This window comes from Carcharodon carcharias, chromosome 6 (assembly GCF_017639515.1).
Source record: "Carcharodon carcharias isolate sCarCar2 chromosome 6, sCarCar2.pri, whole genome shotgun sequence".
Lineage (NCBI taxonomy): Eukaryota > Metazoa > Chordata > Chondrichthyes > Lamniformes > Lamnidae > Carcharodon > Carcharodon carcharias.
The window spans coordinates 54,036,168-54,048,536 of record NC_054472.1 but is presented as its reverse complement, the minus strand read 5'-3'; the positions used below and the strand labels follow the sequence as shown (position 1 = coordinate 54,048,536).

Sequence of the window (12,369 nt, the reverse complement as noted above, 5' to 3'; positions counted from 1 at the left end):
ACTGCTATAGCTTTAATAAAGGTATACCACATGACCTCTTAAACTCTCTCCCATTCTACTGTGGAAATCCAAAACTTCAGAACAAGACTGCTTTTTGTAGCCCAAGACTTTTCTGGCTTGACTGAATGGCTGATTCAAGTTGCATCTTCTCCCAGCCTAGAGCTATTTCCAGGAGATCTTCCTCACACAGCCAATAGCCCATATCTACAGCAAACAGCTCACAACTCACAGCCAACAGCCACCTTAAACTTTCCACAGTAACTCTAAAATACTGTTTTCTCCCTTTCATTCCAGGTTCCATTATTCTCACACCTCTTTGAAACTTAAATCCTTCTAAACATAAAATCTTTCATATTTCTATTTTATCTCTGCTTTCGGGTCAATAACATGTAATATACCCTCTTCTATTTATCTATTGAACTACTGCAGAGTGCAGACATGTTTCTTGTTACCTCTGGCTTCCCTTTGATATTCAAACAAACTCTCAACTTATCTAAAAATGCAAGTGTTAGATCCAGCTATCCACTAGTACCTCTGACCTAAAACCTCTACCCTTTCGTGTTTTAAACATCCTGCTTTCTAGTAACCTTTCCCCAGCTTAATTAAATCATTTACACACAGACACACAGCCTTCTACACAGAATAACACAATATTTTCTAAAAATATTTTTAAAAATAACATCCATTCTCACAATAGGCAATGGCTAATATTTAAGGAATGAATGCATGCATTGCAATAGTTATACATTCCTTTCTGGCACAACACAACAGGAAAAGCGGCCCAACCATGGTTAACAAAAGAAATTAAGAATAGTATTAGATTCAAAGAGGTGTCATATAAAGTTGCTAGAAAAAGTAGCAAGCCTCGATTGGGAGCAGTTAGAATTCAAGAAAGGAGGACCAGGAGATCGATTAAGAGGGAAAAAATAGAGTATGAGAGTAAACTTGCAAGGAACATAACAGCAGACTGTAAAAGCTTCTATAAGTATGTAAAAAGAAAAAGATTAGTGAAGACAAATGTAAGTCACTTACAGTCTGAAATGGGAGAATTTGTAATAAAGAACAAGGAAATAGCAGAGCAATTAAACAGCTACCTTAGTTCTGTCTTCACAGAGGAAGACACAGATAACTTCCCAGAAATGCTAGGGAACCAAGGGTCTATTGAGAAGGAGGAATTAAAGGAAATTAGTATCACTGAAAAAAATAGTGCAGTGGAAATTAGTAGGATTGGAAGCCTATAAATCCCCAGGGCCTGATAATCTACAGGGTACTAGAGGAGGTGCTCATGGAAATAGTAGATGTGTTGGTTGTCATCTTCTAAAATTCTATATATCCTGGAACAGTCCCAGCAGATTGGAGGGTGGCAAATGTAACCCCATCATTGAAAACAGGAGGGAGGGAAAAAAAGGGGAATTACACACTGGTTATCCTAACATCAATAGTGGACCCTGAATTTTCCAGCCCTCCCATGGCGGGTTCCCCTGCAGTGGGGCCAGCAAGCCATTGAAATCTCCATTTACATAAGCGGGACCAGAAGATCCCGCCAGCGTGAGGGGCTGGAAAATTCCGGCCAGGGAAAATGCTAGAGTCAATTATAAAGGATGTGGTAACAGGACATTTAGAAAATATCAATGGGATTAGAAAAAGTCAACATGGATGTATGAAAGGGAAATCATGTTTGACAAACGTACTGGAGTTTTTTGAGGATGTAACTAGCAGAATAGATAAGGGAGAATCTGTGGATGTGGTGTATTTGGATTTTCAGATGTTAATGTGCAAAATTAAAGCACATGGGATTGGGGGTATTATATTGGCATGGATTGGGAATTGGTTAACAGACAGGAAACAGAGTAGGAATAAATGGGTCTTTTTTCGAGTGGCAGGCAGCGACTAGTGGAGTACTGCAGGGTTCAGTGTTTGGGCCCCAGCTATTCACAATATATATCAATGATTTGAATGAGGGAACCAAATGTAATATTTCCAAGTTTGCTGATGACACAAAATCAGGTGGGAATGTGAGTGATGAGGAGGATGTCAGGAGACTTCAGGGGATTTAGACAAGCTGAGTAAGTGGCCAAGTATAATGCAGATTCAATATAATGTGGATAAGTGTGAAGTTATCCATTATGGTGGGAAAAACAGAATGGCAGACTATTATTTGCATGGTGATGGATTGGGAAATGTTGATGTACAAAGGGACCTGCATGTCCTTGTACACCAGCCACTGAAAACAAACATGCAGGTCCAGCAAGTAGTTAAGAAGGCAAATGGTATGTTGGCCTTCATAGCAGAGGATTTGAGTACAGGGGCAAGGATATCTTACTGTAGCTGTACAGGGCCTTGGTGAGGCCACACGTGGAGTATGGTGTGCAGTTTTGGTCTCCTTACATAAGAGGGAATGCAGCAAAGGTTCACCAGACTGATTCCCGGGACAGCAGGATTGTCGTATGAGGAGAGATTGGGCTGACTAGGCCTGTATTCATGGAGTTCAGAAGAGTGAGAGGGGATCTCATTGAAACATATAAAATTCTGACAGGGATGGACAGACTGGATGCAGGGATGATATTTCCTCTGTTTGAGAGTGTCTAGAACAAGGAGTCATAGTCTCAGGATATGGGGTAGGCCATTTAAGACTGAGATGAGGAGAACCTTCTTCACTCAGAGGATGCTGAACCTGTGGAATTCTCTACCACAGAAGGTTCTGGAGGCCAAGTCACTGAATATAGGAAATAAATAAACTCTAAAGGCTTCAAGGAGTATGGGGAGAGAGCGGGTGCATGGGGTTGAAATAGAGGATCAGCCATGATCATATTGAATGGCAGAGCAGGCTTGAAGGGCTGAATGACCTACTGCTGCTCCTATTTTCTATGTTTCTATTGTGAAGTTCAATGCCTTAATAAGAGGTGACAATTAATAGGAAATTTTTAATGAGTGCTGCTTTTTCTGGTATGTCTTCAGTTGATGTGATGCGTCAAGTATGTTAGCGTAGTCAGTGGTGCGATGTGGTTAGGCTGCTTGTCATCTCTTGCTTTCAGCTTCCACTGCTTACTAGCTGTACAACTATAACAAAAAGACAGCCGAGTGCATAAGCCTCTCCCACCGGCACATAGCCTCTTCATCAGCAAGCACTATTCGTGTACCCCTGTGGGTACCCCACAAACCTAGGCAAAACTACCAGGGACTCAGAGGGGGCCTGGCCCTCAGACACATGGCATACAGGCCCACTGGTGTGTAGTTAAGCCCTGATGCCCAAGAACCAGACCCCAGCTATGGGCAAATAGCCCCACTACCTTGTGAGTGTCTTGGGAAAGAAGGAGGCTAAGGGAGTAAACCCTGACACAAAACCCAGAGTGGTATCCCTTAGGCAGAAATCTGTCATCTATCAGACAGCTTTCCAACAACTCCTACAGCAAAGCTGATACCAGATAGTAGTAGCTTCATCCTTTCCTTTGGACAATATTGGTACTGCTGAGAGGGGGCTGCTAATGTTTGGGCAATTCAGAGTCTCCACAATATTTGCCCAGGCCAGCGCACTGGAGAGAGCACTCCAGCTTTGTGATTTATGTTGGCACAACACAGGAAGCAACAGTTATATGCTCTTTCCCGATCGGTGTAGAGCACGAGTACCAGGGCTTACATCCAAGAGGGAGAGATCATCACGTCCTATTGGATAGCTACCGTCTGCCTCAAGCTAGGCAACCCAACATTCAGTTCAGTGCTGTCCTGCACGGCCTCCTTGCTTCAATGGGTGCTTGAAGCTTAGAGTCATCTCTTGACAAACAGCTCGCTAATCTATGCACCAGGCAAGACAAAGTCTTTTTTTATATTCATATACAGGATGTGGGTGTCACTGGTTAGGCTAGCATTTATTGCCCATTCCTAATTGCCCTTGAGAAGGTGGTGGGAAGCTGCCTTCTTGAACCTCTGCAATCCATGTGCTGTATGTACCCCACAATGCTGTTAGGGAGGGAGTTCCTGGATTTTCACCCTGTGACAGTGAAGGAATGGCGATATATTTCCAAGTCAGGATGGGGAGTGACTTGGAGGGGAACTTCCAGGTGGTGGTTGTTCCAATCCATCTGCTGCCCTTGTCCTTCTAAATGGCAGTGGTTGTGGCTTTGGAAGGTGCTGCCTAAGGAGCCTTGGTGAGTTTCTGCAATGCATCTTGTCGATGGTACACACTGCAGCCACTGTTCGTCGGTGGTGGAGGGAGTGAATGTTTGTGGAAGGAGTGTTAGTCAAGCAGGCTGCTTTATCCTGGACGGTGTCAAGTTTCTTGAGTGTTGTTGGAGCTGCACTTTTCCAGGCAAGTGGTGAATATTCCAACACACTCCTGACCTGTGCCTTGGTACTCAGGCTTTGAGGATTCAGGAGATGAGTTACTCATCGCAGGATTCATAGCCATTGACCTGTTCTTGTAACCACAGTATTTATATAGCTAGTCCAATTAAGTTTTTGGTCAACAGTAACACCCAGGCTGTTGATAGTGGGAGATTCAGCGATGGTAATGCCATTGAATGTCAAGGGGCGATGGTTAGATTCTCTCTAGTTGGAGATGGTCATTGCCTGCCACTTGTGTGGTGCAAATGTTACTTGCCACTTGTCAGCCCAAGCCTGAATATTGTCCAGGTCTTTCTGCATTTGGAAATGGACTACTTCAGTATCTGAGAAGTCACGAATGGTGCTGAACATTGTGCAATCTTCTGTGAAGATCCCCACTTCCGACCTTATGATGGAAGGAAGGTCACTGTTGAAGCAGCTAAAGATGGCTAGGTCTAGGACCCCACCCTGAGGAACTCCTGCTATGATGTATTAGAACTGAGATGACTGACCTCCAGCAACCACAACCATCCACCTTTGCGCTAGGTATGACTCCAACCAGCAGAGATTTTTCCCCCGGTTCCTATTGACTCCAGCTTTGCTAGGGCTCCTTGATGCCACACTCGATCGAGTGCTGGCTTGGTGTCAAGGGCAGTCAATCTTACCTCACCTCTGGCGTTCAACTCAATAAAGAAGACACTGGTATTTTGCATCACAAGCTGGAATGTGAGGACCATGCAATCTTGTCTTGCCAATGACCTTCTGTAGGTTGAAGATGCATAAAAACCAGCTTTGTTTGAGAACTTACAAGGCTCAGTGTGGACATTGCTGAACTGCAAGCAAATTGGCTCATTCAAAGTAGATCCCTTAAAGAGAAACGCTACACGTTCTTCTGGCAGGGAAAAACCCAAGAGGCAACAGGTGAACTTGGAGTTGGTTTTGCAGTAAAAGAATGGCTGAATCTCCCGCAGAAGGCTCAGAGAAACTTTTATTCTTCATTTACCAAGAGGCGCAGGCCCCATTAAAGTAATGTGCATCTATGCCCCGATACTTATCTTCATTCCATGTGCCAAGGATCAATTCTGTGAGGCACTTGACACTGTCAACAGCAGAATTCCCAGCACCGCGGGACTGTACCTCCTAGGAGACTTCAGTGCAAGGGTGGATACCAACTACACAGCTTAGTCAATGTGCATAGCGCACCAGGGAATCAACAAGATGAACAAAAATAGACAGCAGTTGCTAGAGCTATGCTGCTACCATGGACTCTATGTGACAAACAATTTGGGGAGACAGTGGCATATTGGTAATGTCACTAGACTAATGCTCAGGGAATGTGGTTCAAATCCCACCACACGAAACTGGTAGAATTTTAATTCAATTAATAAAATCTGGAATTGAAAGCTAGTCTCAGTAATGCTGATCATGACAACTATCATCGATTGTCATAGAAGCCCTTCAAATATCCTTTAGGAAAAGAAATCTGTTGCTCTTACTTGGTCTGGCCTACATGTGACTCCAGAACCACAGTAATGTGGTTGACTCTTAACTGCCCTCTGAACTGGCCTAGTAAACCACTCAGTTCAAGGGCAATTCGGAATGGGCAACAAATGCTGACTTTGCCAGTGACACCCATATCCCATGAAAGAATTAATAGAAACAGTTATTTCCAAACCAATCTATGCCACAAAATATCCTGGAGATATCCGAGATCACATCACTGGAACCAGCTAGATCTCATCATCACCTGATGTACCGCCCTCAACAGTGTCCTCATTACTTGTAGCTATCACATCACTAGTTGTGGCACTGACCACTCCCTGATGTGTAGCAAAGTCAGGTTCTAGCCAAGGAAACTATACCACTCCAAGAAGAAAGGTCATCCTCGAATCAATATTTGCCATACCACTGACCCAGAAAGGACCCAGGAATCCCTCAGCATCCTCAATCAGGCTCTTTCAGACAACAACGCCCAAGGATGGAGCATGGTGCCAAAGTGGGATCATCTGCTCAATACCATCTGCATACAGGGAAAAGAGATCAGAGGAATACTGAACGGGTTGAGGTTTTTTAGACTGAAATGGAGCTAGGTATTACAATCAAGAGAAGAGCCCTCATGAACTACAAGAAAGTCCCCAGCAAACAAAATGTAGATGCTCTTAGAGCTGCCAGAATCAAACTCAGCAGACTGCTCAACACTGCACCAATCACTACTAGTTGAAACTCTGCAACAGCACGCAATCTGCTGCTGAATCTGGGGTGCTAGAGGGATGTATGAAAGAATCAAGAAAGCAACAGGCCCATTAGCATCCAAATCAGCTCCCATGAAGACGCAGATGGGTATGATCATCACTGAACATAGCAAGCAGATGAAAAGGTGGGTGGAGCACTACCATGAGCTCTATGCAGCTCTCAGCGCCATTCCAGACTTCCCTGCGTTGGAGGAACTGGACAACAAGCCTGCCATAGTAGAGCTTAGCAAGGCCACTGACCCCAAGAAGCAATGGCATTCCACCTGAATTCATCAAAAGTGGAAAACTGGCACTGCTGCAACATTTGCATGAAATTTTGTGTCTCTGCTGGAAGGAAAGATTTGTGCCTCAGGACATGTGTGATGCAAAAATAGTCATGTACAAAATCAAAGAGGATCACAGTGACTGTAACAATTACCAAGGGATCTCCTTGTTAATTATCATGGGGAAGGTCTTTGCTTGCGCTGTTTTGACCAGTTTGTAGATCCTGGCATCACACATTTACTCTGAGTCTCAGTGTGGTTTCAGAGCTGGCAGATCAACAGTGAACATGATTTTCTCACTTCTGCAGTTACAGCAGAAGTGCCACAAACAGCGTAGACCACACTACGTTGCTTTCATAGATCTCACCAAGGCCTTCAATCTCATCAGCAGAGATGGATTCTTTAAACTACTCTGGAAAATAGGCTCCCCGCCTGGACTGCTGGGTGCCATTTCTTCTTTCCACAAGAAGATGCACAGTTTTGTCAGTTACAAAGGAGCAACAGCAGAGACTTTCAGGATCAGCAGCGGTGTAAAGCAGACCTACATCTTGGTGCAAACTCTCTTTGGCATATTTTTAAATTGTGCCCCCTAGTTCTAGGCTCCCCCACAAGAGGAAACATCCTCTTGGTATGTACACAGTCAAGTCCCTCAGGACCTTTTATGGTTCAATAAGACCACCTCTCATTTTTCTAAATTCCAACGGTGTAAGCCCAACTGTTCAACTTTTTTCATAAGCCCTTCATCCCAGGAATGAGTTGAGTGGACCTTTTCTGAACTGCTTCTAATGCAATTATATTCTTTTTCAAATTAGGAGATCAAAACTAAACACAGTATTCCAAATGTGGTCGCACCAAGGCCCTGTGCAGCTGCAGTGAAGCTTCCCTATTTTTATATTGCATTCCCCTTGCAATAAAGACCAACATTCCATTTGCCTTTCTAATCATTGTTGTATCTGCATACTAACTTCTTGTGATTCATATATCAGGACACCCAGATCCCTCTGTACCACTGAGTTTTGCAGTCTGCCTCCATTTAAATAGCATAATGCTTTTCTGTTCTTCCTGCTGAAGTGTACAAGTTCACATTTTCCCACGTTATACTCCATATATTGACTCTTTACCCCCTCTTGACAATTTATTTTCCTACCTATCTTGGTTTAATTGGCAAATTTAGCTATCATACATTCAAATCATTGATAGAGATTATAAATAGTAGAGGCCTCAACTCTGGCCCCTGCAGCACTCCACTAGTTACAGCTTTCCAATCCAAATATGACACACTTACCCCTACTCTCTTCTTCCTGTTAGCTAACCAATTCTCTACCTGTGCTAATATGCTACCCTTGCACCATGAGCTCTTATTTTGTGAGCAAACTTTGATCTGCCACCTTATCAAATGCCTTTTGGCAATCCAAGTAAACAACATCTATGGGTTCGTGTTTATCCAAGTTGCTTGTTACTTCTACAAGGAACTCTAATAAATTATTTAAACATGATTTCCCTTTCACAAAAGCATGTCCTCTCTGCCTGATCCCATTATCATTTTCTAAGTATCCTGCTATAATTGCCTGAATAATGGATTCTAGCATTTTCCCAATGACAGATGTTAGGATAACTGGCCTATGGTTTGCAGATTTCTGCCTCCCTTAGTTACATTTGCAATTTTCCAATCTTCTGGACTCTTCCAGAATCTAAGGAACTTTGGAAGATTATAACCAACACCTCTACTATCTCTGCAGCCACTCCTCTTAAGTCAGGTCATGGGAATTTGTCAGCCTTTAGGTCTATTAGTTTCCTCAGTACCCTTTCTCTGGTGATGGTGATTGTTTTAAGTCTCTCCCTTTCACCTCTTGATTTTCAAGTACCTTTGGGAAGTTTTCTAAATCTTATACAATGAAGACAGACACAAAATACCTGTTCTTCATTGCTGTCATTTCCTTGTTTTCCATTAATAATTTCAGCAAACTCACTCTCTAGAGGACCAGCATTCACTTTACTGTTTTCCTTTTTAAACACTTGTAGAGGTTCTTACTATCTGTTTTTATATTCCTAGCTAGCTTTCTCTCATGCTGTACTTGCTCCCTCTATTTTTTTTAGTCTTTCTTTGCTGGTTCTTAAAATCTGTCCAATCTTCCTACCTACCACTAGATTTTTACAGTGTTTCTTTTGTTTTGAAATTATCCTTAACTTCCTTATCCGTGGCTAAATATCATCACATACTCTTTTCAGCAGTGAGCTTCACCAATGGGAGAAAGTTGGGAGCTATATTCTTCAAAGGTCCTAGCAGTCTTCCACACAGTTTAGGTTGCACCAGGGGTTTCCGCCATTTCTGGGAGTTTCCATAGGCCCTAACAAAGGGTGGTACCTCCATCTATCACTTGGCTGGGAATTTATGTCAGAGATGGTGGGGCCACGGGCTGTGAGTCTCAGAGTCAACAGAGGACCCAACCTAAAATCAAAGACATGTACATTGAAAGGAAAAGAGATACTTGTGCAAGTGGACCCCATCTGAGAGGTGTATTCCAGATGGGGACTGGAGCCTGAATCCCTGAAGATAAAGCACAACTAGCAATGGACCATGGGGGTAAGTGGGGCTGTGGGGCTGAGGAGCTGACTCATATTGTTCTCAGAGATGGCCCAGCACAACCTTAATTGGCCACTATTGGCACACTGCGCATCCTCCTCTGTTGGTTGGTGCCCAAGCACCAACCCACCAAGCACCAAAGATTCACTCTGAGTGGCCTTGCTCACAAACTACTGCAGGTCAGTGAGAGTGGGTGCAACCCCAGCAAGGTTCTTCACCAGAAGCAGCATATCACAAAGTTGCCCCAATACCTGTTGTCATAATTTCACAAAACAAAGTCATGCTGTTATGGCATTTGTATAGGACTATTGCATTACTCATTGTAGTGTAACTGAAGTACACAGTCAATTCTACTCAGATCATACAAGCCCATCATTTCTAATGTATTAGGTGATAAAAACTGGCCATTAAGTAGCAAAAGATTTTCAAACTTGTTACAAACTTAAAAAGAGTAGATATTTTTCAGCATAATGATTCCTTTGAATGAACACAAATGTTCTCCAATCAGAGCTTGAATGTGGTACAATCTGCCTCAATTACAACTGTCTGCCTTCCTTGTTTTTAATTGGTTAGATTAGCATAGGCTGGTTGATTCATTGCGCAAGGTCAATAATTAACTGTATCAGTGGTCAATTAATCCCTTTCAATAAATTACTATTTTTGCAACCTTAATTTGTAACTTACTATGTAACTTAAAGAATTACACTTGTTTAAATGTTTAAAAGCTGTACATCGACTTGAGTTGCTACAGTAATGATCCAGCATGGAGCACAAGTCTCAAAATCTGCTCACCTGCCTGTTGGATCAGGGGCTTATCTATGGGAGGTCACGCAAGCATGAGGGTTGTATACTATTGGCCTAGAGTTAAGAAGATATTGAATCAAGTGCGGCATATTTGAAGGATCAGAAACTAACTGGATAAGATGATATTGGCAGGCAGTGAGCACTAATGTGACCAAAATATAACTAATGTGACCATTAGCATGGGCAATATTCATACTAATTGCTAAATTACTCTTTCTGTTCTTTTCAGCCATTGTTGACAGCACAACAGCTAGCCTCAGCTGTAGCAGGAGTGATGCCAACAAGCAATCCTGCCCTCAATCAGCCAATTCTCATACCATTTAATATGGCTGGTCAGCTTGGCAACCAGCAGGGCCTCGTCCTCACACTGCCAGCTGCCAATTTAACCAACATCCAGGGTCTGGTTGCCGCAGCTGCTGCCGGAGGCATTATGACATTACCACTGCAAAACCTGCAAGGTAAGAAACAACATGCTCAAAATTTTCTTTTCCAGATTGAACAGGGACACATTGCATATGTTCACATATTGACAATTTACTTTCAAACGTAATCTGTTTTTCTTACTTATTATCTAACTTATTATCTTAAATATTATCTAACATTGACAGCTTATCAAAAATCATCAGTAATACTGGGCCATTTTTGATCTGCCTCATATCTGAGCACCTTATTTTTACTACAACAATGAAAAGAAGGTAATTTTCTATCAGATGTTGAAGATATATTTGGTTGTCAATATCATGGACTAACTTGAGCCTGAACTGATTTATTTTGTTGACTATAATAAGCTTATTTAAGCTGCAGTTTATGTTACATCATTAGCAAAATAGAAAAGTACTAGAATGAGCAATGTTGATTAATCACTGGTGTAGAGTCTTATACCAGAGTGAAGAATATTGTTCAATCATCGGTGCAGGGCCTACATTGAGGAATATTATTCAGTTATTAATGCAGGCTCTGACACTTGAGTCAGGCATGCCTTTCAATCAATAGTTCAAAGCCTAGCTTGGTGGTCATTTCTGTCGTCACAGGACTTTACTATTTTTATATTCATTCAAGGGATGTGGGTGTCGCTGGCTAGGCCAGCATTTATTACCTATCACTAATTGTCCTTGAGAAGGTGGTGGTGAGCTGCCTTCTTGAACTGCTGCAGTCCATGTGGTGTAGCTACACTCACAGTGCTGTTAGGGAGAGAGTTCCAGGATTTTGATCTATTGACAGTGAAGGAACTGTGATATATTTCCAAGTCAGGATGGTAAGTGGCTTGCAGGAGAACTTCCAAATGGTGGTGTTCCCAAACGTCTGCTTCTCTTGTCCTAGATGGTAATGGTTGTGGGTTTGGAATGTCCTGTCTAAGGAACCCTAGTGAGTTCTGCAGTGCACCTTGTAGATGGTACACACTGCTGCCACTGTGTGTCAGCAGTGGGGGGAGTGAATGTTTGTGAAAGTCGTGCCAATCAAACTGGTTGCTTTGTCCTGGATGGTGTCAAGCTTCTTGAAGTGTTGTTGGAGCTGCACTCATTCAGGCAAGTGGAGAGTATTCCATCACACTCCCGACCTGTGCCTTGTAGATGGTAGATAGCCTCTGACCTGCTCTTGTAGCCACAGTATTTATATGGCTAGTCCAGTTCAGTTTCTGGTCAGTGGTAACACCCAGGATGTTGATAGTGGGGGAGTCAGCAATGGTAATGCCATTGAATGTCAAGGAGCAATGGTTAGATTCTCTCTTGTTGGAGATGGTCATCGCCTGGAACTTGTGTGGCATGGATGTTACTTGCCACTTGTCAGCCCAAGCCTGGATAATGTCCAGGTCTTGCTGCATTTGGACATGAACTGCTTCATTATCTGAGGAGTCGTGAATGGTGCCGAAAATTGTGCAATCATCAGTGATCATCCCCACTTCTGACCTAATGATGGAAGCTCATTGATGAAGCAGCTGAAGATGATTGGGCCTATGACTCCACCCTGAGGAACTCCTGCAGTGACGTCCTGGAACTGAGTTGATTGACCTCCAACAACCATCTTCCTTTGACTCCAACCAGCGGAGAGATTTCCTCCTGATTCCCATTGACGCCAGTTTTGCCAAAGCTCCCTGATTTCATACTTGGTCAAATGCTGCCTTGATGTCAATGGCAGTCACTCTCAC

The 12,369-nt window shown here is 43.0% G+C and overlaps 1 protein-coding gene across 1 annotated transcript in view; it reads left to right on the top strand.

Moving 5' to 3' along the window:
* The window catches only part of pou6f2 (POU class 6 homeobox 2), a 1,008,671-nt gene that overhangs the window by 552,515 nt on the left and 443,787 nt on the right, over nucleotides 1–12,369 (top strand). Inside the window, exon 5 of the mRNA XM_041189250.1 lies at nucleotides 10,453–10,681. Coding sequence (XP_041045184.1) covers nucleotides 10,453–10,681 — 229 coding nt within the window. The remainder of the gene's footprint in view (nucleotides 1–10,452; nucleotides 10,682–12,369) is intronic.